This window comes from Hemicordylus capensis, chromosome 1 (assembly GCF_027244095.1).
Source record: "Hemicordylus capensis ecotype Gifberg chromosome 1, rHemCap1.1.pri, whole genome shotgun sequence".
Lineage (NCBI taxonomy): Eukaryota > Metazoa > Chordata > Lepidosauria > Squamata > Cordylidae > Hemicordylus > Hemicordylus capensis.
The window spans coordinates 426,483,137-426,508,841 of record NC_069657.1 but is presented as its reverse complement, the minus strand read 5'-3'; the positions used below and the strand labels follow the sequence as shown (position 1 = coordinate 426,508,841).

Below are 25,705 nucleotides of genomic sequence, written 5' to 3'. Positions count from 1 at the left end.
GCATGTGTGGCGTGTGTGTACCAGGCACACGCACAGATGTTACTTCCAGCCGAGAACAGGAGAAGGGGTGGCAGGGAGGTACACTGCTGCCCCTAATGCTTTTAAAAAAACCAAGCACCAGTGTGGGGGGGTGCACCCTCCCCCACCCTGGGAGCCACCCCCCCCCCAGCGTTGAACCTTTGAACGGCGCCACAGTCAAACCAGTTCGGAGGCCTCTACAATGGTCTCCAGACCGGTTCGCACACATTCCTAGAAATAACACAAAGTAACCCGTCTCCACCCCACAAAACAGCCCTACCATCTACATCAGTTCACAAGTCATTTCCTTGTCCTTACAGCAACTGACAGGAACTTGGAACTTGATCTATCCGTAGATATTAAATATAGAATGGAGCAGATCTACCTGGCAGTGCAATCAGTATAGCAGCCATATTCAATTGCTGGTGGGTGCCAGTATAGAAACTGCAGAACAGATTTCCACTTTGCCAAAGTAAAGGCACTTCAGTACTTAACTACGTGAAGGCTACTAAGGTAAGCAGCGAACTGAAAGGCATTTTAATATGGAATGCCAAAATGATCTGGTGAATAGATAAACTGCCTTGGGGTTATCTTTTTAACGAAAGGCGGTATATAAATGCAAAAATAAATAAAATAAATAAATAAAAATAGGACATGCAAGCCAGCAGAGAGGACCTGAAAGGATCTATTTTTTCAGGTTTTTACTTTATTAGAGCTACTGCATAATCATACTGCATTTTAAGGAGGAAAGCAGGTGTTGCCAACTCAATACAGCGAGCTCTTTGAGTTATAGTCTCCCAGGAATGACTATCAGCATGGAGATGCGACACAGCTGTCCTAAAGATAAAATCTTTCAGACAAGATTTCAAGGCAACCAGCCAAACTCTGGGCACTGTCCTGTCTCCAGTAAGATAGCTGCATTGGAAAGACATTTGGGGGTGTTCGAAGGGACTTGAAGAAACTGATTTGCACATTATTCAGATCTAAAGACACTCCCTTAATCCAAATAGCAGCTCCATAATGAAGTGGATAAGATATCTTTGCATTGAAAAATTTAATGGCAGCGAGAATATACCGATCCCCTTTAATACAGAAAAACCAAAGAGCAGCAGTCTGAGTAGCTAAAGCTTTCTGAGAAGCATGACAATGAAAGATATAAACTGGCTAAAAGAATGCTATAAAGTCTGGTGTACCTTCAGTTAGTTAGATTTAATATGGTAAAAAATACTACAAATTTCTTTAATGCCTTTATTTGTTAGAATGAACATAAGAACAGCTGTGTTGGATCAGGCCGAAGGCCTATCTAGTCCAGCATCCTGTTTCACATAGTGGCCCACCAGATGCCTCTGGGAAGCCCCCAGGCAAGAGGTGAGGGCATGCCTTCTCTCCTGCTGTTGCTCCCCTGCAACTGGTTTTCAGAGGCATCTTGCTTCCAAGGCTGGAGGCGGCCTAATGATTTACAGTCATATAAAAATATCTTATACAAAAATGCTAAATATCCATAAAATAAATACAAATTCTCTACACATAAATTAATGTTCTATAATCATTATTTTTGAAGTACAGGTACCATTAAAGTATTTCTTTATTAAGTTCATTAAACAAATTGCAGTTATTTTTCAGTGATTCATCCATAACTTAATATAGAGCTCTCCTGCCTTGTTCACCAATACAGGCCAAGGCCATCTCCTTGACCAATTCTAACTGTGTGTAAAATATATATATATTCACATGAATAGTTGCATCAGAATGTAGATGGGGATGTGCACCCATTAAAAGCAATGCCGTGTGGACGGGCAGTATCTTACACTCAGATGCACATCTGGATGTACACTGTAATCCATATCCATTTACATGTGCACTTCCTAACCCAGCAAGTGATACACACACAGAAGCCTGCTTATGCGCATGGATCTCCTTTGCTGGATGAGGGCAAAAGCATAAAGTTGATGTCAATAACCCACTTCTTTAAAGTTAAAATAATACCATAAATGAAATCTGGTATCACATTATGGACTTTAGGCTGCTATCCTATACACACTTACATAGGAGTGAATCCTAATCAACACAGTGGGACACTTTCACATAAAAATATGCATAGGCTTGTGCTAAGTTGTAAAAAGGTGCTAATAACCTACAATGAGTCAAGCAAAATGTAACTATCCTGAATTTTGTATGATGCAAAACATACCTTGAATATATACATAGTAGTTTTGAAACCTAAATATAATATGACTTCTGAATGTAATTTTTGTTTTCCAGCTTTAAAAAAATAATACAGTCTGTTAACTTCTCGAAATGCTGATCCAATCCTTTTAGCAATTTTAGCAACTTACCTAGTACCCTATAGTATGCTTTTATTCTAACCAGGGGGTCTCAAATGTGGGTCTCCAGATGTTGTTGGACTGCAACTCCAATCCATCCCCTTTGGCCACTGTGGCAGGGGATGATATGAACTGTAGTCCAACATCTTGGGACCCAAGTTTGAGAACCTCTCCTACAAGCAGTTTAAATCAAAGAGCTTCTCAGACTTTGCCCTGGATGGAGAGATTCACATATTTATTATTTTTGAAGTGGAAAAACTTCTGAACCTGTCCTTGCCCTCTTGTAAAATCTGAGTGTGTCTTTTTGATGAAATTGCATAGAGCAAACAATGAGGTCTGCAATCAGAGGGGATAATAGGCCTCCCAAAAAATTACAGTAGTCAGACCTGGCTCTCTTCTTTCAGTGTTCAGCGAGTAGTTTCTTTCTGTACCTATGGCATTCTCTGTCCTCCCTCTGTATTATTTATAAAGGAAGTTAATTCTCTGTTTTGAAAACTCTCTTCTCATTTGGCCACAGCCTGTTAAAAGAAAATGCCCCAAGATGCACTCCAGATTTAAAATAAATTATCAGCTGTCAGAGGTAAAAAAAAATACATATTAATTTTTTTTGGGGGGGGGACCCCTCATGTTGATAAAAGTATTTGGTAACTAGAATTAGTGGCAAAGGAAATTAAACATATAAGATCAACTGACAGATCTGTGGATTACCCATATAAATCACTATATATGAATAAGTTATTTAAACAACTGACAATTATTGGTGCTCTTCTGTGTTCTACTGCAGACAAACCGGCCAGAGAAAGTACTATTGCCAAAAAATGGTTATGCTCATAAATGCATGAAAGGAAGGCTGGGTGCACACATGCATGTTCAACATCAGTCATACTGCAGCATCAAGTGATAACCTGCGTGTGTGTAGGAGCCATAACTTTTTAATGCCTGGTACCAGCTCAGATACATCCTCTGTAGTGCCTACTTAAGCAGGTGCTTTATATAAATCAGAATAAAGACATGGACCATAACATCAGGCTTGCAACATGATGTACAAGGGAAGGAGAGTGAAAGGAAAAAGTAGAGGAGGAAGATCTGTTTGAAAATGAAGAGGGGCAATTTATCAAGCAATTGAATATGAAGCAGGTGGCATCAAGGGTCAGCTACTTTGGGCTCATGGCCAACGCCAGAGGTAGGGGGTCACTACGGCCCATGTAGGAGTTTCTGGAAGAGGCAAGCAACACTTCATGTCTCTTATGCTGCCACTGCCATCTCCTAGCTGCACATGAAAATCAGGGGTGTAACTATAATAGGGCAAGGGGAGACAGTTGTCTGGAGGCCCACTGCCTTGGGGGCCCCCCAGAGGCAAGTCACATGACTGACTCCCCCCGCTGCACACCCGCCCGGGCTTTCTTCAGTTGTATTCATCCTCTGAAACTGATGTGAGTGTTAAGACCTGGAGCTACCAGAACAGCCTGTCTTTCTCTAGTACCATTAAACGACTTGCATCATCCACAATTTACAAAACCTTAAAAAAAAAATTAGGATAATGTTCTATTGTGGCACATAGGGGTGTGTGTGTAGGTATATTTACTTCAGTGAGGGAGGGGCCATTTTAAAATCTTGTCTCTGGGCCCACTCCAACCTTGCTATGCCTCTGATAAAAATGTTCTGGGAATGTTCCCATATGTGAACGAGCAACAGGGTAGGAGAAGGCAGTCGCAGTGTGAATTATGGTGCCACTTTCTCCTCCCAATCTCCTCCTCCTCCGCAAAGGGATTTCCCTCACAGAGCCTCCTGCTTTGACACAGAGGCCTCTGACAGGAAGGCCCATCCAATGAGGGGGAGAGGATGGAGGCAAAAGAGTCTGTGGTGGCTTCTCCTCTCAAGCTCCAGCCCTCCCCTTTGGCAAATGTTATATTTTGTCCTCCTTCCACCCTCTGGAGAAGAGGGCACTGTACTGCTACTTCATCCTGCCACCTCCCCATTTGCTGTGGGGAAGGGTGGGAGCAGCTGGTCACCACCACCACCACTCACCTGTGAGCAGGGAGTTCCCCTGCTTATTCAGGTAAGTTTGGAGGGAAATGTGTTGGGGACAGAAGCACCATGGTGGCCCATACAGGACTTTGCCCCTGGAGCTCCCCACAACTTGGGGTCTCCCTTGTCTCTAGTGAGGCAGTTCACAAGTTCAGCTGTGTGTCATCTAGGGCTGATTCACATATAAAAGCATATTGCTGGATATCAATATGTAGTCCCCTGCTAACTTGGCAAAGAGGCACCTTTTAACGTGGTGATTCTCTTTATTTAGCAGGGGGAGAGTAACTGGCCCTATCCACCCCCAGCACAGTATCTCCAGTGACTGTTGCTGGTGTCTCTCCTATGTTTCTTTTTAGATTGTGAGCCCTTTGGGGACAGGGAGCCATTTTATTTATTTATTTGTTATTTCTCTGTGTAAACCGCCCCGAGCCATGTTTGGAAGCGTGGTATAGAAATTGAATACATAATAATAATAGTGATTATTCAGTGATTTTTACCCAATGTGGGAAGTTAGAAGGCTATTCTTCACATGTAGTGGAGCTGTAAGACTACCTGTAGTTTTTGGAAAGACGTCAAAGAATCAGTCTCCGATTAGGCAGAGACTGGGAACTTGCAACCTACTACTACAGGCTGTGAATTCTCCTTTGTTCTCTTGGTGCTTGGTTAAAGAAGATGAATGTGGCTTGGATTCAGTTTGCTTGCTTCCTTAGCTGCTAAGCAACAACTTGGAAATCCCACTCTCTAGTTACTTGGTTTGTAAGTAAAATCCTAGAACTGGCATCTCAAGAATGAGAACCAGCTCTAGGGGAGGAGAGCTGGTCTTATGGTAGTAAGCATGAATTGTCTCTTTTGCTAAGCAGAATCCTACCTGGTTTGTATTTGAATGGGAGGCTACATGTGGGCACTGTAAGATATTTCCTTTAGGAGATGGGACCGCTCTGGGAAGTGCCTCTGCATGCTTGCATGCAGAAGGTTCCAAGTTCCCTTCCTGGCATCTCCAAGACAGGGCTGAGAAAGACTCCTGCCTGCCTTGGAGAATTTGCTGCCCATCTGTGCAGACAATACTGAGCTAGATGGACCAATGGTCTGACTTGGTATAAGGCAGCTTCCTATGTTCCTAAGAATGAGTGACATGTTGTTATAGCTATTAGCAATAAAATCACCCCTTCTTTCCTTTACTCATTTGATTGAGCTCAAGCCTAGACAATATGTGAAGAAATACCTTGAACAAATGTAATGATTTACGGAATGTCTTTCTAGAATGCTTTGGTTACAACAATACTAGCGGCAAACAGCAGCTTTTATGAACTGGTACACTATCCAGCTCCTTGCCTAACTGGGACACACAGCTATGTTGGGTTATGATCATTTGTACCGTTATGATCATTTGTACCGATAAATACTGTGGTTTCTTCCAGAAATCTAAGCCTGGTATCACCATGTGGCACCAGTCAGGGCTGCAGCAGCCCATAAGCGCCCACTGTTGATGCAGGGCATTGCCAACCAGGGAGGACTGGCCCACAGCTGGGAGCTCTTCTCAGCAGTTGCATTCTCTCTCTATTTTAAACCACAATACTCCCTATGCCATGTGGCTGTCCATACTGCATTGGAGTGGAAGCACTGTGGGTAAGGAATGATGGCCACCCCCAGCATGGCTGCTGAGAAGAGCTCTGTGATTGCTGCTTTATTGTGGCAGTGGAGCTCAGCAGCTGCACTGTGGTTGCCATGCCTCCCCCACCTCACCATGCCTCCCACCTCAATGCAACATCCCAGTCATACAACATGTAGGGGGCAAGTGCAGGAATATATATATAACCACTACCAGTGTGGCTGCCAAGAAGAGCTCAGCTATCCCTTCTAGTCTGACAACAAGGTAGCCTGGCTGAAGGCCCCCTCAAACGTGGAACTGAGCCTGCTGAAACCAATAAATGAATGCCACATGTTGGTAATTTTTCCCAAGGACAAAAACAAAACAACTTATTTAGAAGTTGTCTTTATGTGTTCCAACTCCAGGAATAATTTAGGAGATTAATATTTCCTATTAGTATTGGACTTGCTGCTGCTGGTGGTGGGGAGTTTGTGTCTCTGTGTGTATCCAAAGTATTATTTATCTAATCACTGATTATTTCTTGTTATTCAAATGCATGGCCTATACAGACAGATACGTATAGAGAGAACACCCATTTATACAATTATTTATACAAATAAGTTTGATTATTCTAGCATTTTGAATATCCCAGGATTCAGGAGTCATTAAGATCAAGGTGATCATATTCTGCCTCACTTTTTGAGGCTGGGAGCAGAATTGGCCCATGGAAGGCACCACGAGCATGTCAGTGAAATTAAATCAGGCTATTTCTTTCTCCAGTGTAGCTATCTGACATATATAAACATGCACTGAGCATGTATTTTCTCAGGTATATAATCTTTTCATAATAAAGTAGGTCCTTTGGTTGGTCTGTTCTTCAACAAAAATGGATGACATCCTACATCCTTGGTTTTTTGTTTTCCTGCCTGTGGAGATAATAGTGCTGGAGCAGAAAGATGGTGAGCAGCATTCTTTTGCTGATGGAAGTTGTTAATGTAGCTGGCAACAAGCAGAGTAATCTCAAGAATCTGAAACAAAAATCATACCATTAGTAGAAATTAGAGGTGTAAAAGGCCATCCACATATCTCAACTACTTATCTATGAGCAAACACAGGGTTACTTCTTATAGCATCTTGACAGTCTGATCCTATGCATGCTTCCTTGAAAATAAGTCCCACTGAGTTCAGTGATGCTTATTCCCCAAATAAGGCCCCTTGTTCTTTCACTGTCAGTGAAGAGCGTCTACTGTGGTTTCACATGACATGTAATATATTGCTATGTTCCCTATTACAATCCTGCAATGCCTATCCCTATGACAAAGGCAAAGGTTGGATGATACATTACTGTGCCAGCTGCAGAAAATCAAAATTATTTTTAAAATAATTTTATAAAAATGCTTCAATGCAAAAATAAATTTAAAAACTGAAATAAAAAACTCAAGAAAAAGCAAATATGTGTTGAAATGTAAGAGGAAAGAGACTACATTGTAGAACAAGGAGGCATTAGGTAGTTCAGGAGCTACTGGTAGCTCTCGACCTAATCTGAAGTAACTCCTCCAGGTGTTTGGGCCTGCTTCTTCCTCCCTTCTAGCTAATACTGCAAATCTGGCTGGCTGAGTGGGGGGCACGGCCCCGCCATTTTTAATCTCTGTGCTCTGGGATGCTTTTACTTTCTCACCAATTTCTTGCTCCACAAAGCAACCTATTTTGCTTCTCTTCTGTCCTGCAGCAAAAGTCCCATGGAATTCAGGGGGTTTGACATTACCCTATTCAGCCGATGTAAATATTTGCCATTTTGTGACTTGCTCTGCCTCCCCAAACTACTATTTTGTGGTGGTAACTCTGCAAAGTTCTGGAAAAAAAAGTAGTAGTAGTTCCTGGAAGCCTTAAGTGTGCCCACCCCTGTTGTAGGACATGAAATGCCAGAGGCACAAGGTATTTGAATATGCGTACAGGGATCAAATGAACAGCACCCTCATGTGATAAAGGGACATGCCAAGAGTGAGTCGGGATGCTGTCGGAAAATATCACAGAGGGCATGCTCTTGCTGTGACTCCTTTCTTATCACGTGTGCTGCATATCATCCCTACTGGCCCACCTTAAGACTCTAAATACGAACAGTGTGTAGAGCTCAAAGGGGTTCCGCGGAGAGAGTGGGCTTGACCTGCTCTCCCCACAACAGAAACCTCCTTGGGTGGGCGGCTCGCCTGCCCGCCCATATGAGTGATGGCTTCACTACAGCACTCACGCACTTGGCCTCAGTTCGCCTGGCAGCTCAGGGGGTTGGGTGAAGGGAACCATAACGCCGTTGTCACCCTGCCCTTCCCGGAGCCCCAGTAATGTACCGTGTGAGTGTGTGGTGCATTCCTGGGATCCCCCCTCCTTGATTGTGTCCGCTGTGGCTGCAAGCAGCCACAGCAGACACACGACCAAAAAACCAAGGTTAATGGAGCACTTGCTCCGTTAACCTTGTTTAAGGGGATCGCTCAGTCAGCGGGCCTGCCACTGTGGAGCCAGCAAAACTGGGCTGGGCTCCCTTATCCCGATTTTGCTTGCTCGTGAGAATCACCTCAGTGATGCCAAAATGCCATTATCGGAGGCAAAGCTTTTCGCAGAGCCACAGTTCTACAGTGGACAACGTACTAGTGTCATCATCCTTGTTTGTCCCCAGCATCTAGTAATCAGTGGTAACAGATGCAGGGGACAAAGAAGAGAGAGGTATATCTCCATTAGTTCCTGCTTCTGGGCTTCCCATAAGCAACCAGTAGGCTATTGTTGAAAACTGAGGCCCAAAATAGTTTTAAATAGATTAAAATAGACTTTAATCTAATCCAGCAAAGCAATTCTTATATCCTTTCCTACATGGTAATTTTAAGTTAATTTTAGAAAAGAACAAAACCAAAGGGCAGGAAGTTACAGCCATGTTCTATTTCACCAGAATCCAAATGTTCCCTTAAATGAAATAAGGATGACATTGGGTGTTTTTTCTACCAAAATAGCTACATTTCATTACATTCTTCTGTCCTTGTAAGTAGTGCTACCTGATTTAAGACTGCACTGACATTAGTTTGTCCAAGTCCAATGTAAGACATTTTATAAGTCTTTAGAGCTGGAATGTGTACAAAATAAAATATGAAAATTAGGCTGGAATGCAAACTGCTCCATTGCTGTTTAGTTGGTTTTATTAAATTCTATTTATATCTAATCTTTCTACCAAAAGACGTTCAACAAGGCTTATAACCAAAGAAGATCTACAATACATATAATATCTACCATAAATATTTTGTAGATAAATAACAAAGAAGACTAGAGTATAACAGCAGCAATTGGGAGACTCACTCAAAAATCAGATCGCTCAAAAATCAGATCCTATTAAAAGCTGGGCAGAATTTGACAGACATTGGCTACTTTCCTATAAGTTATAAAGGGACTGGCCAAGGTGGACTTCACTAGGAAGAATGTTCCAAATATGTGACCCACAGCAGAGAAGGTCCTACTGCCTACTTGCCTTTTGTGTTAAAGAGGACAATAGAAATAAAAACTACTATTGCATAGCTACTTTTATATGGCCTGCAACAAACTAACAGTAAGAGGTTACTTGAAACACTACTTGCAGCATTCTGTACATAAACAAGATTACAAAAGGCTAGAGAGACAACAGGTTTCTGTTAGCATACTAACCTTCGGCTTGGCCATAGCAAACAAGAGTTTTTCAGTTGGCTTTTCCTGTGTATGCACATTGTTAACCACCAGCATAAAGTCTTCTTGATAACCTCCAAAGGTCATCAGGTTCTTGTATAAATATGTCACTATTAATCGCTTGAATGAGAAAAATAGCAAGTTCCTTATAAGCAGGGAAGAAGGAAAAAATGAAGCATAACAGTGTACTAGTTTTAGCGTGCACTGCCTTCAGCATATTTCATAGTTAAATAAGAATAATGCATTTTTAAGAGAGGTTCTGATGAACCATATTACTAACACAGTATTAGTAATACTGGAGAATTAAATATTTTTATTCTATGGCCAGCAACCTATATGATTCAGTTTTGCAACAGGCTCAATGCATACTATGGCCACAACATAGATATGTAGGCAGTAATGTTTAAAAAGTAGAAGCAATGAAGTGGTGGACTATCACAATCCTAACCATTTTTACTCAGAAGTCAGTTCAATGCACACTTGATTGGAAGTAAGCCCCATTGAACACAGTGGGGCTTACTACTACTACTACTACTACTACTTTTATAGCACCATCCATGTATATAACAGTTTGCAAAGAATAACTAAGTTCCTACTCCAAGGGGCTTACAATCTACATTCCAACACAGGAAACAACAGGGGAAGGAGAGAGAAATTGAGTCAGGGGTAAATGTGTGAATATTTCAGTTACTCATACTTGTGCTTAGTTACAGTAGGTCTAAGGCACACTGCTGAAGCTTTCCTGGAACAGGTGTGTTTTTAGGTAAGACTGAAGGAGGTTCACCATCACAAGTTTCCAGGAGTCAGTTCCAAGCAGAAGGGATGGCAAGGGAGAGAAAGGCAGAGACAACTGGTGGAGCAGGAGCAGTATTCTCTTCCCCCCCCCCCTTCAAATGTGTGTGTGGAATGAGTTTTGTTCTGGGCGGCAGTATCAAGGCAGTGTGCGTGCACATGCATTCAGAATGGGGCCTTCCTGATTCAACCTGAGTGGGATCTAAAATTAACTGAGTGGACATTTAAAAATGTGTGATGCCTCAAAACACATGCACACTTTAGAGGGAACACTGAGCAGGAGACCTTTGGATGGTTTAGGAGGTGGAAGAGCAAAGGCAGAAGTGTAAAGGGATGCGAGATTTGAGAGGTAAGGAGAGGCTAGACCATGGAGGACTTTGATGGCAGGGGCACTGTATGTAGCACCTTGGTTCCTAGTCATTATTCTCAAAGCAAAATTTATAACATAATTCCCAAAGAGATATTGATCAAAATGGAAATCTTAAAGCACTTTGTTTCATAGCTAAAATCTTAGCCAAGCAACTATACAAGACACACTGGGCTTCTACAGGTATCATTTGGAACTATGGTTAAAGGCTGGTTCTGCACGATGTCCCCAAGGAGTGTGTGCTCCCCCTCCCCTGCCCATGTGAGCCTTGGAAGAATTCTACTTCCAACTATAGTTAAAAGCAAAAAAATAAGATTAGTAGTGACATCCCAAAATGGACTGATCTTGATTTATTGTAATCAAGTGGCTAGAAATATTTATTCGTTCATTCATTCATTTGATTTCTATACCGTCCTTCCAAAAATGGCTCAGGGCAGTTTACACAGATAAATAATAAATAAATAAGATGGATCCCTGTCCCCAAAGGGCTCACAATCTAAAGAGAAACGTAAGATAGACACCAGCAACAGTCACGGGAGGTACTGTGCTGGGGGTGGAGAGGGCCAGTCACTCTCCCCCTGCCAAATAAAGAGAATCGCCATGTTAAAAGGTGCCTCTTTGCCAAGTTAGCAGGGATCTGGAACCCACTTCAAAGTTTCAGTTCCATTCTCTGTTTATTTCAAGTAAGTTGGTTAGTATATACCAAAATTGGTCAGTTTGGATGTCTCAATTGATCCTGATTTGTTTTTAACTACAATCAGAAGCAAAATGCTTCTGAGGCTAGTGCAGGCAAGTCAGGAGGGAATGGTCATGTGGAATCAAGATTTAACAGTGGTTCTGTGTGACATCAGAACTGGCCCATTAAATCCATAGTTCAAATTTTCTAAACATTAATGGAGACTGTCATTGATTAAGAACTGATTTTGTACTATCCCTTCCTTTATACAACATTCAAACTAGATTTCCCTTACCATAGAGCTGTATTCAAGAACATTTATGCCATCTTCATAAACAGCTAGCCATATCAAAGGAGTCTCCAAAGCAGATGTTGTTAGAGGCTGGAAAGAAAATATACTGAAGTTATCAGCAATTATTAAACTGAATGGTGACCTATTACAAGCTTTGTTTTGAATAAATGAGCTAATGGACAATCAAGAGAAGGAAAGAAAGTCTTCCCTTGTTCCTGCCTTTAAAAGTGACTACAAGATTTCCCCGTATAGAGCACTTCTGACATCCATGGAGAAGAAAAAACTCCATTGGTTCATGAAAAAAGAAGGAGTGGGTGGCTTCATGAAGAAAGAAGTGAGAACGATATCTTGGTTGATGTATGTATGTATGTATGTATGTATGTATGTATGTATATTTATTTAAATATATTTTTAAACCACCCAACACTTGCATCTCTGGGTGGTTTAAGAAAGTTAAAACATTACAAACAATTTAAAATGTTAAAACAGTGTTAAAACTGTTGCAGGGGCACCAAGTTAGCAGGAGTAACATGTTGACATGGAGAAATAGATTTGGGTGTCATCAGCATACTGATAACACCCTGCACCAAATCACCTGATGATCTCTCCCAGCGGTTTCACGTAGTTGTTAAACAACATCAGAGACAATATGGAGCCCTGAGGGACACCATACAAAATTTCAGATTTTGAAGAACAACAGTCTCCAAGGGACACCATCTAGAACCTGCCCGAGAGGTAGGAGCAGAACCAATGCAAAGCAGTGCCTCCTACTCCCAACCCCCTCAGATGCTCCAGAAGGATACTATGGTCTATAATATCGAAAGCCACCAAGCGGTCCAAAAGGACCAATAGAGTCACACTTCCTCTGTCAATTCCCAATTGGAGATCATCCATCAGGCCGACTAAGACAGTCTCTACCCTGCCTTATTCATATGCAACCATATGCAACCATTCATATGCAATCCCTACTTAGCTAAGGGAACAAGTCATGCTTGCTACCACAAAGCCAGTTCTCCTTTAGCTGAAGTGATGGCCACCAAAAAGGTGGTCTTCAGGGTAAGTAGTTTCAGACATGGATGCTAACAGCTCAAGTGGTGATTCCGTTAAAGTAGAGAGAACCAGGGAGAGAGTCCAGAATTCTATGGGCTTCTGGAAGGGAGGAAAAAGGTTATTTAGGCCTTTCAGGAATTTTTTCAGGTCAAGAGGAGATAAGAGAGTATTTGAATCCCAACCAGGGTAAATTTCTGAGAGGGCTGCCATATGAACCTTAACAGAAGAGTTAGAGAGGCCCAATTGTTTTAGAGAAGTGAGATACAATAGAACTTGTCTAACGGAGGATTTGAAAGGGTCAAAAGCCCTTGCTTCCAGTGTAACTGGCAAACTGTTTCCATTTCCAGTTGCAAGTTTGCATGGTAGATGCCTTCCTCTCGTTTAACAATATCCTATTTAAAAGTTCAGTTTCCAGGCAGCCAGGTTCTGAAGACTGTGGTGGAAAATGTGACCCACCCATCCTGCTGCCTGGGACACGAGATTGTGGCGTTGAGGGAGGCAAAGATGGTTGTCCCAGGACAGTCAAAGAAGAGGAAACCACGGTTGCCTAGGCCCCCATGACATGAGTATGATGCAAGTAATTTTGTCACGTAGTATCTTGCTCAGGATCAAGCCACCTAATGGCGCAGTGGGAAAATGACTTGACTAGCAAGCCAGGGGCTGCTGGTTCGAATCCCAGTTTGAATTGATGGACTGTAGGATCTCTTTTGTCCATATTGGTACTGTTTCCTGTAGTCTCTGCAGTCTGACTTATTAAACTGGAATCTTTGTCTCGCACACTTTTTGAACCCTTGGGATTAAAAATGATTGTGAGGAGGAGGAAGTTGTAAATGTTTTTGTCATGTATTTAAATGTTTTCATTTCCCCTCATCATGTCATCAGTCTTAGAACTAAACAGGCCATCCCTCTCAAAGGGCAGGCCTCCTATTTTCTCTCTCATGTCCATTTGGAGTGATGTGGTGCAAAACCAAGCATGGCGTCTTAGGGAGATAGCCGCTGTAAGTGGTTGAGATTCAGTTTCAGTTAAATGTTTGGCCATGTTTAGGTGTCGGTGAGTGACATCAGCCCGATGAGAGCACCTCATTGAACTTAGTATATAAAGACTCGGGAGCATCTTCCAGATCCTCTTTAAAGTTATCCCAGATAGAATAGTGATATTTGGCCATTCAGGCCATGTAACTAGCTATCTTGATAGAAAGATAAGAAGCTAAGTAGAATTTGTGTCCCATGGAGTCCAATTTCCTTTCCTCCTTTCCCATGGGTGCTAAATGCTTCCTTCAAGAGTTACCTCACATGTCACAGTCCACTACCAAAGAGTTTGGAGGTGGGTGCTTGAAAAGGAAGGGGCAATTGTCGTCCTGGACTCTATAGAAATTTTCTAGACATTTAGATGTGGATAAGGTGTCTGTAGGGGCTTTCCAAGTGGACTTCATTGAATTAATGAGAACTGAATCCAGTTCTGAATTAATAGACAACTGACTCTAGATAAGACGGCGGTACTCATTGTGAGGAGTCGAAACTTGGGAGTTTCGACCTGCCTGTTTTGGATGGGGTCATAATTCCCCAGAAGAAACAGGTACGCAGTCTGGGGGTGCTTCTGGATCCAAGACTTTAGTTAAATAAATTAATAAATTAAATTAATTAAAGACAGAGTCTCATTCGGAATCAGAAGATTAGGTATACTCATCATCTGTCTTGTCTTTCTCAGGAGCCAGAGAGTTATACTGTCCAGTTGGGGTGGAGATTACCTGAGCATCTGGAGATGAAGGGTGAGTATGCACATCCATGTTGGGAACTGATCTGAAGAAAATTGTGGTGGGTGAGTGGGTGGGGTGAATCTTGTGGTCTTTTAAAAGATCCTTAATGCCCCTTCCATAGATTTTGATCCTGGGGAACAGAGCTGGATCTCTGTTTTTTAAGCTTCCATAAGTGGAACTCATCACAGATACAGGGCAAGCCTGGGGAGGGCATATAGTAGGGATTCCTGGTCCTCCCCAGTGTGCAGATATAGTGGTCGTCCAAGGCTCCAGGGGAGCTCCAGTAATCTATGCATCTCCTCAGTGAGGAGTAAACAGGGTCTGAGAAGTAGTATCGCTCCCTCCGCGGTATGAATGGAAGAGAAGATGCCGGAGTAACCTTTGCAGGGGAAGTTGAAGGTGTTTTGCGAATGGGAACAAGACCAGACCCCATGTCTTCTTCAGTATCCAATCAATGTAGTGAGAAACCCTTAAAAGTTGACGCAGATGGAATAGCATGGGAAAAACCCAGAATAGGTTTGATGACTTGCTCAAAGGGTAGCTCCTTTGACATCAATGGCATCATAGGGAGATCAATCCTACGAAGGGTACGGTGTTGACACTGACATCAAAAAAGAGGTATTGCGATATGTGGAAGCCGAGTGAGACACAGAGTCATCCTCTCGGTGTTTCCGTTTCTTTTGGTGTTTATGGTGCCTGTCATTAGAAGGATCATGCAGCTTATTAAAGACTTCTTTAGAGCTCTCCAATTCAGCATGTTTGGAATGGGAGGCTCTTCCTGGCAAGGATTTAGACCCTGGTGTCGACTTGGAATGTCGATGGTCAGACGAGACCAAAGGGGTCATCGGTAATGGGGAATGTGGCACTGGGGTAGGAGGGCACAACACACTTTCATATAGGGCAGCCCTAAGTCACAATTCCCTACTCTTTTGGGTCTGATCTTACAAGTACGAATGTTATGGTCCTTTCCTAAGCACAGTAGACAGTGTTCATGTTTATCAGAAGATGGGAGTGGTTGGATAATGGTATTTGGCCTAATAAACACTTAGGAAACCTTCACACAAAGTAAACTTCTTAAAGGTTTGCCAAGTGTTCATTAGGCCAAATACCATTAACCAACGAAGAAACTTTAAAAACAGAGTCAAAAACCAAATAAATCCCAACAAACTTGTTTCTTTCTGCAGGAACCAAGTTTGAACTAAGAGCGAACCTTCAGCAAGGTGCATATGTTGGCGGTCAAGAAGGGGCTGAGCAAATGGTGCTCTGCCGCCAAAAATACCAAGCGTGCGTGAAGCTTGTGTGTGAAGGGCAGAGCTATAGAGTGCTTTGGAGAACTGTAAAATCCTTCTGTGAAGGCGACTGAACAGGCACAGTACCCATGTTGGGAAAGATCCAGGATCACTTCAAAGACCCTGGGATATGTCAGCTAAAGTAAAAATGTCAGCTGAAATAAAATACCCTTTCCACAGCAGTTTTTAGTTCACTGGATTAGTGTGGTTAAGGCACACCAGCCTTATATATTTTTGTGAAGAACTGATATGGGCAATGCTATTTCCTCAACCCAGAGATATCACTTTTTACCACAGCATGAACTGATATCATTGTAAGACCCAGTGATGTACAAATTGTGTGAACACCACACACCATTTTCATTTCTGTTAATAATACTAATACTACTAATAATAACAACAACTGGGAAAACTCATCTCATCATGAAAGACCCAGCAAAAGGTGCAGTTCCAAGTAATTATAGACCAATAACCTGCCTGCCAACCATGTTCAAATTATTAACTGGAATAATAGCAGATGACGTGATGCAACACTTATTAACTAACAAACAGCTTCCAGTTGAACAGAAAGGAACTTGCCCGAACACCAGACGCACAAAAGACCAGCTGCTGATTGACAAAATGATTTTAGAAAATTGCAAGAGAAGAAAAACCAATCTAAGTGTTGCATGGATTGACTACAAGAAAGCCTTCAATTCATTGCCTCACACATGGATACTAAAATGTTTAGAAACAACTGGTGTCAGCAAAAACGTTCAGATATTTATAAAAAAAAGCAATGAGCATGTGGAGTACACAGTTAACAATCAATGGCGAGACACTTGGACAGGTTAGTATTAGAAGAGGCATTTTCCAAGGGGACTCACTATCCCCTCTGTTGTTTGTAATCGCCATGACCCCACTTTCACAAATACTAAACAAAACAGCCCTCGGATACCAAACATCTAAAACATCAAGTAAAATCAACCATTTGCTGTACATGGACGATCTGAAGTTGTATGGAAAGTCCCAGTCAGAAATCGAATCACTGCTAAACACTGTCCGTATATTCAGTAGCGACATAGCAATAGAGTTTGGACTAGACAAGTGTGCTGCATTAATAATGAACAGAGGGAAAATAACAAAAACAGAAGGAATAGAACTGCCCAATGGAAGCAAGATCAAGAACCTGGAAGAGAAAGAACATTACAAATACTTGGGCATTCTCCGGGCTGATAACATCGCACAAACTGAAGTTAAAAGAAAAATTGGAAGTGAATACATCAGGAGAGTTCGAAAAATCCTCAAGTCCAAACTCAATGGCGGAAACACCATACAAGCCATAAACACCTGGGCTATACCTGTTATCAGATACACTGCAGGAATAATAGACTGGACACAGGCAGAGCTAGAGACGCTAGATCGTAAGACCAGGAAAATCATGACCATCAATCATGCTCTGCACCCCCGCAGTGTTGTCGTTAGGCTCTACCTCCCTCGCAGCTCAGGTGGAAGAGGAATGCTGCAAGTCCATCAAACAGTAGAGGAGGAGAAAAGAGGCCTTGAAGAATATATCAAGGACGGTGAAGAAGATGCACTTCAAATGGTCAATAATGCGAAACTATTCAATACCAATGAAAGAAAGCAGGCCTACAAGAAAGAACAAGTCAAGAACCGAGCAGAAAAATGGAAAAATAAACCCCTGCATGGTCAATATTTGCACAATATAAGTGGAAAATCAGAAATCACCAAGACCTGGCAATGGCTTAAGAATGGCAACTTGAAGAAAGAAACAGAGGGTTTAATACTGGCTGCGCAAGAACAGGCACTAAGAACAAATGCAATAAGAGCAAAAGTCGAAAAATCCACCACAAACAGCAAGTGCCGCCTTTGTAAAGAAGCAGATGAAACCGTGGACCACCTAATCAGCTGTTGTAAAAAGATCGCACAGACTGACTAAAAACAAAAGCATGACAAGGTAGCAGGGATGATACACTGGAACATCAGCAAAAAATACAAGCCACCTGTAGCCAAAAATTGGCAGGACCATAAAATTGGAAAAGTAGTAGAAAATGAAGATGTAAAAATATTATGGGACTTCCAGCTACAAACAGACAAACATCTGCCACACAATATACCAGATATAACTGTAGTTGAGAAGAAAGAAAAACAAGCTAAAATAATCGACATAGCAATACCAGGGGATAGCAGAATAGAAGAAAAAGAAATAGAAAACATCACAAAATACAAAGATCTACAAATTGAAATTGAAAGGCTGTGGCAGAAAAACACCAAAATAATACCAGTGGTAATTGGCACCCTGGGTGCAATTCCAAAACAACTTGAAGAGCACCTCAACACCATAGGGGCCACAGAAATCACCATCAGCCAATTACAAAAAGCAACTTTACTGGGAACAGCCTATATTCTGCGACGATATCTATAATAACAGCAACAACATTGATAATAAAATTCAGCCATCCCAGGTCCTTGGGAAGGACTCGATGTCTGGATAAAACAAACCAGTCAATAACACCTGTCTGATTGTGGAAATAAATAATAATAATAATAATAAAATTAACGCTTACTTTAGCTGCAAACAATTTGGCTCCAAAGAAAGGCCATTTTCGAGTAACCACAAGGTAAATGCGCACACAGTCTGCACTGCTGTGACCACGAAGAGCCATCCACTTTGTTGACAGTCTCTGGCAAAGCTGTCTATTGACATGAAGCATAAAAATGTTTGAATATACTAAAAAGAAGAGAGACTCCAAATAATCCAAAACTAACTTGAGATACCAAAATATTTAGGATCTCTCTTTGGTAAGAAACTCAAGTGCCTTATCAGTGAAAAACACTTAGGAGTAGACATAGCCAAGTCCAGAGTCAGCCAAGGTAAGAAGTAAAATGCCTAAGCCCAACCTGCGGATATAATACTTTTAAAAAACCCCACCCCCACCCGCGTACATGGCGGTTGGGTGTCCATTACCCAACTGTGGATATGCAAAACCGCAGATAGCGAGTCTGCAATTAATGAGGCTCTCCTGTATATAAATAAGAAATTTTTAAAACTGATTTACCTTATTAAACATAATTTTACTAACAGTACATCCAGCTTGTCTAATAAATGCACACAGAGTCTAATTCTTACATTATGACATTAAATCATTATTTAACACTATTTGTGCCCTTTTTAAAAAGGAAGAAAAACCTTAAGAACCACACCTCAATTGCTCCTCTGAACAGCCATCTTTATATCTTTTTGGATAAAACTTCTCCAAAACTTGTTTTAAAGTTTGATTAGATTTGGACTGGGAAGTGACTTGTCCTGTGGGAGTTGAGAAAGGCCTTTCAAAGTCCCCAATCTCCACCTAGTGGACAGGTGAGAAAACACAATATTAACACACCATACAGATGTAAAATCAGTCACAGGCTCCAAGTTCTCCAGAGTTACACACTAACAATCAGTTTATGAACTATGACTATTACCAGCTTTTTGGATAAGCTGGGCTATAATATTATTTTAAATGAAGAAAGCAGCTAAAGGTTACTAATTTAATAAAAGGTGGTTAGATGAGAACTAGTGCAGGATCACAGACATACTATCTATAACTGGGGAGACTTTGATTTAAAAAACAACTTGGACAAAAAACTTATTACATGAGATTCTGGGTCTCATCACACACTCTTGGCCTAACCTACCTCACAGGGTTATTGTGATAATCCCATGTATGCTGCCCAAAAGTCACAGGAAACAAATGTGGTGGACCAATACTGACTGATCATTTACCTAGCATTTAATGTAAAACAGTACAGTGTATTCCTAAACATAAAAAGCTGGCAAATTATCATAAACACAAATTACCTGAGCCAGAAGTGCTGTTAATTCTAGTGCCAGCTCTTTGTTTACAGGGAAGAGGCCACTGACAATTTGATCATTTGTCTGATACATTAACAACAGCTTTTCCCTTTCTGTCTCTCCACGGACTTGAACTGAAAAATAGAGTCTGCAAAGGAAAACAGAATTATATGTTGACCAGTGGAAATACATAGTGGGTATGCCCACATCATACGTAACAAGGTACATAGCCTGAGACTTACTTGGAACTGTTACAAAATCACTTTTACGTATTTATTATATTTGTATACTGCCCCAAACGTCCATCTCGGGGCGGTTTATGAAGGACTTTAAAACATACTATTATTTAATGTCCAATAATCATTCTAAAAGTATAATTCTTTTTTTAAAAACCCCGATGACTCAGTAGAAAATGATAACCTCTGTAGAATTACCAGAAAGAAACGTTACAAGCTGTGGACAGACTGTTACAAGCTGTGGACAGCTCTCCTCCTTGTCAACAAGGAGGAGAGCCGGTCTTATGGTAGCAAGCATGACTTATCCCCTTAGCTAAGCAGGGTCTGCCCTGGTTGCATTTGATTGGGAGACTATTAATTTATTATTATTATTATTGTCTGTTTGTAGTTGGAAGTCCCATAATATTTTTACATCTTCATTTTCTACCACTTTTTCAATTTTATGGTCCCACCAATTTTTGGCTACAGGTAGCTTGTATTTTTTGCTGATGTTCCAGTGTATCATCCCTGCTATCTTGTCATGCTTTTGTTTGTAGTCAGTCTGTGTGATCTTTTTACAACACCTGATTAGGTGGTCCACAGTTTCATCTGCTTCTTTACAAAGGCGGCACTTGCTGTTTGTTGTTGACTTTTCGACTTTTGCTCTTATTGCATTTGTTCTTAGTGCCTGTTCTTGTGCAGCCAGTATTAAACCCTCTGTTTCTTTCTTCAAGTAACCATTCTTAAGCCATTGCCAGGTCTTGGTGATGTCTGATTTTCCACTTATATTGTGCAAATATTGACCATGCAGGGGCTTATTTTTCCATTTTTCTGCTTGGTTCTTGACTTGTTCTTTCTTGTAGGCCTGCTTTGTTTCATTGGTGTTGAATAGTTTCGCGTTATTGACCATTTGAAGTGCATCTTCTTCACTGTCCTTGATATATTCTTCAAGGCCTCTTTTCTCCTCCTCTACTGTTTGATGGACTCGCAGCATTCCTCTTCCTCCTGAGCTGTGAGGGAGGTAGAGCCTATCGACATCACTGCGGGGGTGCAGAGCATGATTGACGGTCATGATTTCCCCGGTCTTACAATCTAGCGTCTCTAGCTCTGCCTGTGTCCAGTCTATTATTCCTGCAGTGTATCTGATAACAGGTATAGCCCAGGTGTTTATGGCTTGTATGGTGTTCCCGCTTTGAGTTTGGATCTGTTTTTTTCCTCTTGCAATTTTCTAAAATCATTTTGTCAATCAGCAGCTGTTCTTTTGTGCCTCTGGTGTTTGGGCAATTTCCTTTCTGTTCAACTGGAAGCTGTTTGTTAGTTAGTAAGTGTTGCATCACTTCATTTGCTATTATTCCAGTTAATAATTTGAACATGGTTGGCAGGCAGGTTATCGGTCTATAATTACTTGGAACTGCACCTTTTGCTGGCTCTTTCATTATGAGATGAGTTTTCCCAGTTGTGTTAGCCATTGTTCAATATCACCTCCTTGCAAAATGTGATTGAACTGTTTTGATAGTCGTTTATGGAGGCTTGATAGGTTCATCGATGAAAAGCCATGCAGTTCATCGTCGCCTGGAGCAGTCCAATTTTTAATTTTCTTTGCTCTTTCACTTATTAATTCTGGTGTTATTATTAGATCTTGCATTTGTTGGTTACATTTTTTGACATCTTTCATCCAGCCTGCTTTTTTATTATAATCTATTGGATTGTCCCATAATTTCCCCCAGAATTGCACTGTTTCTTCTTTATTTGGTGTCTTATGGTAGCAAGCATGACTTGTCCCCTTAGCTAAGCAGGGTCTGCCCTGGTTGCATTTGGATAGGAGACTATTATTTATTTATTTATTTATTTACACATTCAGACAGGTGTTATTGACTGGTTTGTTTTATCCAGACATCGAGTCCTTCCCAAGGACTTGGGATGGCTGAATTTTATTGTCAATGTTGTTGCTGTTGTTATAGATTTCGTTGCAGAATATAGGCTGTTCCCAGTAAAGTTGCTTTTTGTAATTGGCTGATGGTGATTTCTGTGGCCGCTATAGCGTTGAGGTGCTCTTCAAGTTGTTTTGGAATTGCACCTAGGGTGCCAATTACCACTGGGATTATTTTCGTCTTTTTCTGCCATCGCTCTTCAATTTCAATTTGTAGATCTTTGTATTTTGTGATTTTTTCTATTTCTTTTTCTTCTATTCTGCTATCCCCTGGTATTGCTATGTCGATTATTTTGACTTGTTTTTCTTTCTTCTCAGCTGCAGTTATATCTGGTATATTGTGTGGCAGATGTTTGTCTGTTGTTGTTGTTATTATTATTATTTACATTTTATAACCCACTCTTCCTCCAAGGAGCCAAGAGAGGTGTACTACATACTTAAGTTTCTCCTCACAACAACCCTGTGAAGTAGGTTAGGCTGAGAGAGAGTTGACTGGCCCAGAGTCACCCAGGAAGTATTATGGATGAATGGGGATTTGAACTCGGGTCTCCCTGGTCCTAGTCCAGCACTCTAACCACTACACCATGCTGGCTCCTTTTTTAATGTGTGAGCACTTTGACCACATGTGAGCACTGTAAGATATTCCTGTTAGGGGATGGAGCCGCTCTGAGAAGAGTATCTAGGTTCCAAGTTCCCTCCCTGGCATCTCCAAGATATGACTGAGAGAGATTCCAGCCTGCAACTTTGGAGGAGCCACTGCCAGTCTGTGTAGACAGTACTGAGCTAGATAGACCGAAGGTTTGACTCTGTATATAGCAGCTTCCTATGTCCCTATGTCCATTTGTTTAGAAAGCACCACCCCTCTAGTGCTATGGAGACTCCAACTTTGATCCAGCACCAGTATTCTGATAACCATATACATGAAATGGGAAAGACAAAGAGTAGTCCTACCGTGGAGGAAGGCACTGAGCCAACACACACTTCTGAATATCTAGTTCCCAACTAAAAGCCACTATTTGCAGAACAGGAGGATATAGATAAGAAGAACCCATTTACATCTGTAGCTCTATGGTGCTCTATTCTACTTGCTTGGTACTGGTTATCCAATTTGTGACCAGGTCAATTTGTGACAAGCCTACTGTGCTGGAGCTCCATGGATGTGACCTTTTAGATACAAGTTTGTTTGCTGCCATTTCCTGTTTTGTAATGATGATTTCTTTTCTGAAAGCTAGGAGGAAAAGATTCTGGAACATAAGTTAAATTTCCTAGGCCATAACTTTTATTCATTCTGAAGCTGTAATTGGCATAAAAGTGAGTGGTGATATGGCAGAGGTGAGAGACTGCTTACTACTGAAAAGTACACCTATGTATTCTTCTCAAGATCTCTCCTTAGTCCCAGCTGCTTCACTTCTACTTAGCTGAAACTTTATTAGGGATTTAAAAATGTATGGGTTTTTTTATGTGTAAGCCCTTGACGGTTTCATAAATGTACTCAGTATTATATACCTGTTTTTGTAAGTGAGTCGCACAGTTCTTGTGCCTTCACATTTCCCAGGATGTTGCTCTTTGGAGGCCTGTTCCCATCTAGAAATAATGTCACAGATCTACGAAGAAAAGCAAATTTACACAGAAATGTAAGAATCTGTACACTTTTGCTAGGTTTGATTTTACTTCAATAATCACTTGAAGTCTAAGAATGCATTCATGTGCACACTTACTTGTGAAGTAAGTCCCAACAAACTTGGTGAGACCTACTTATTAGTAAAAAAGCACAAGACTGGGTTAATGGATGGAGTCTTAGGGCTGAAGAGGCTGTAGTGTCAGAGATATGTGAATGTGTCCTGTTTGGTTTAGCCCTGAGGTTACCTGCCTAGAAGTGAGTGCCATTGAAATCTGTGATACTCAAGGTTACCAATCTCAGAATAAGCTCAAGAGCAGCACCGAGAGCATCTGCTAACTGGGCAAAGAGGCACCTTTTACCGTGGTGATTCTCTTTATTTAGCAGGGGGAGAGTAACTGGCCCTATCCACTCCCAGCACAGTACTTCCAGTGACTGTTGCTGGTGTGCGTCTTATGTTTCTTTTTAGAATGTGAGCCCTTTTATCTTATTTGTTTGTTATTTCTCTTTGTAAACTGCCCTGAGCCATTTTTGGAAGGGCGGTATAGAAATCGAATTCATCATCATCATCATCATCATCATCATCTGGGACTTTGACTCTCCTCTGAATATAGACATTTCCCACCTTTTCTTTCTTAGTGGATTCAGCCATTCAGGTATGACCCAGAGAAAAGTAATAGCCCCGCAGTCCATCAAACCAAATTTGATTAAACATATTGCATAAAGCCCAAAGACTTTACCATTTATTTTTCTCTTTTCCTAAATGTCCATTAAAAGAATCACATTCAAATAAAGAAAAATATTGTTATGCAAGTCTTTGTAAAATTAAGGGATGTTTCGTTACCGAGTATGTGGAGTTCATTAAAGATTTGTTTGTTTGTTTGTTTGTTTGTTTTACCTTGATGTTTCCTTGAAGACAGTGTTCTATATCCTTGCCAGAAGGATCATCAGTAAACAAAGCAAAACCTGACTGGGCTGGTTTCCTCATTCCTGTGTCTTGATTGAGTGTGTTCAGAAATTCTTCCACTGTGGTCGAAGCATCAAACCCAACAACCTAGACATAAATAAATGAAACATAAAATGAAGAACTCTTACAAAGGCCATGGATGTTCGATTTTGAAGAAGTAAACCTCACACTGAAAATACGGGTGCAAATAGATGCAGATTTAAAAGAAGTTGCTGTACTCTGGGAAATCACTCACTATATTATTGGGAAACATAATTCATCCTCTTCAGGATCCAGCTCAGGGGAAACCAACTGTGTAACAGAGCTGGCTGTGCTCGGTACTGACTGACAGGCAGTGGTTACATCATAATCTTTCTTCCTTGCCAAAACACGTTTACAGCATTTTAAAATTTAACTGTGATATGTTTATCTCCCCCTTCGAAGTGTCAATGCTTACTTTGAAAGCCCTACAGACTTAGGAACCAAGTATCTGAAGGTATACCTGCTCCTACATGTTCTTATTCATTCACTTGGGTCAGCTTCAGAAGCCCTTGGAAGTTATATGGAAGGTAACCGTTTGCAATTGTTTTTAATTGTTTTTGTTTGGTTGTAAATCTTCATGAGATTTTATAATTCAATTGTATAGAAATGTAAGAACATAAGAACAGCTCTGCTGGATCAGGCCCAAGGACCATCTAGTCCAGCATCCTGTTTCACACAGTGGCCCACCAGATGCCGCTGGAAGCCACAGGCAGGAGTTGAGGGCATGCTCTCTCTCCTGCTGCTACTCCCCTGCAACTGGTACTCAGAGGCACCCTGCCTTTGAGGCTGGAGGTGGCCTGTAGCCCTCCGACTAGTAGCCGATGATAGACCTCTCCTCCATGAAGTTATCCAAACCCCTCTTAAAGCCATCCAGGTTGTTGGCTGTCACCACATCTTGTGGCAGAGAATTCCACAAGTTGATTATGCGTTGTATGAAAAAGTGCTTCTGTTTGTTGGTCCTAGATTTCCTGGCAATCAATTTCATGGGATGACCCCTGGTTCTAGTGTTATGGGAGAGGGAGAAGAATTTCTCCCTCTCCACTTTCTTCACACCATGTATGATTTTACAGACCTCTATCATGTCTCCCCGTAGTTGTCTTTTTTCTAAACTAAAAAGCCCCAGGTGTTGTAGTCTTGCCTCATAAGAAAGGTGCTCTAGGTCCCTGAACATCTTGGTTGCCCTCTTCTGCACCTTTTTCAGTTCCACAATGTCCTTTTTAAGATGTGGTGACCAGA

At 41.4% G+C, this 25,705-nt stretch overlaps 1 protein-coding gene across 3 annotated transcripts in view; it reads right to left on the bottom strand.

Annotated features, from left to right (window-relative positions):
- Positions 1 to 1,057: 1,057 nt before the first annotated feature.
- Positions 1,058 to 25,705, bottom strand: part of PLEKHH2 (pleckstrin homology, MyTH4 and FERM domain containing H2) — a 111,986-nt gene continuing 87,338 nt past the window's right edge. For all 3 annotated transcript variants that reach the window (XM_053311769.1, XM_053311778.1, XM_053311786.1), the window contains 8 exons: positions 24,380 to 24,535; positions 23,370 to 23,467; positions 19,725 to 19,866; positions 19,085 to 19,230; positions 18,448 to 18,577; positions 11,788 to 11,874; positions 9,640 to 9,777; positions 1,058 to 6,986 (listed from right to left, as the gene is read on the bottom strand). In XM_053311769.1, coding sequence (XP_053167744.1) covers positions 6,801 to 6,986; positions 9,640 to 9,777; positions 11,788 to 11,874; positions 18,448 to 18,577; positions 19,085 to 19,230; positions 19,725 to 19,866; positions 23,370 to 23,467; positions 24,380 to 24,535 — 1,083 coding nt within the window. In that variant the 3' untranslated portion in view covers positions 1,058 to 6,800. The remainder of the gene's footprint in view (positions 6,987 to 9,639; positions 9,778 to 11,787; positions 11,875 to 18,447; positions 18,578 to 19,084; positions 19,231 to 19,724; positions 19,867 to 23,369; positions 23,468 to 24,379; positions 24,536 to 25,705) is intronic.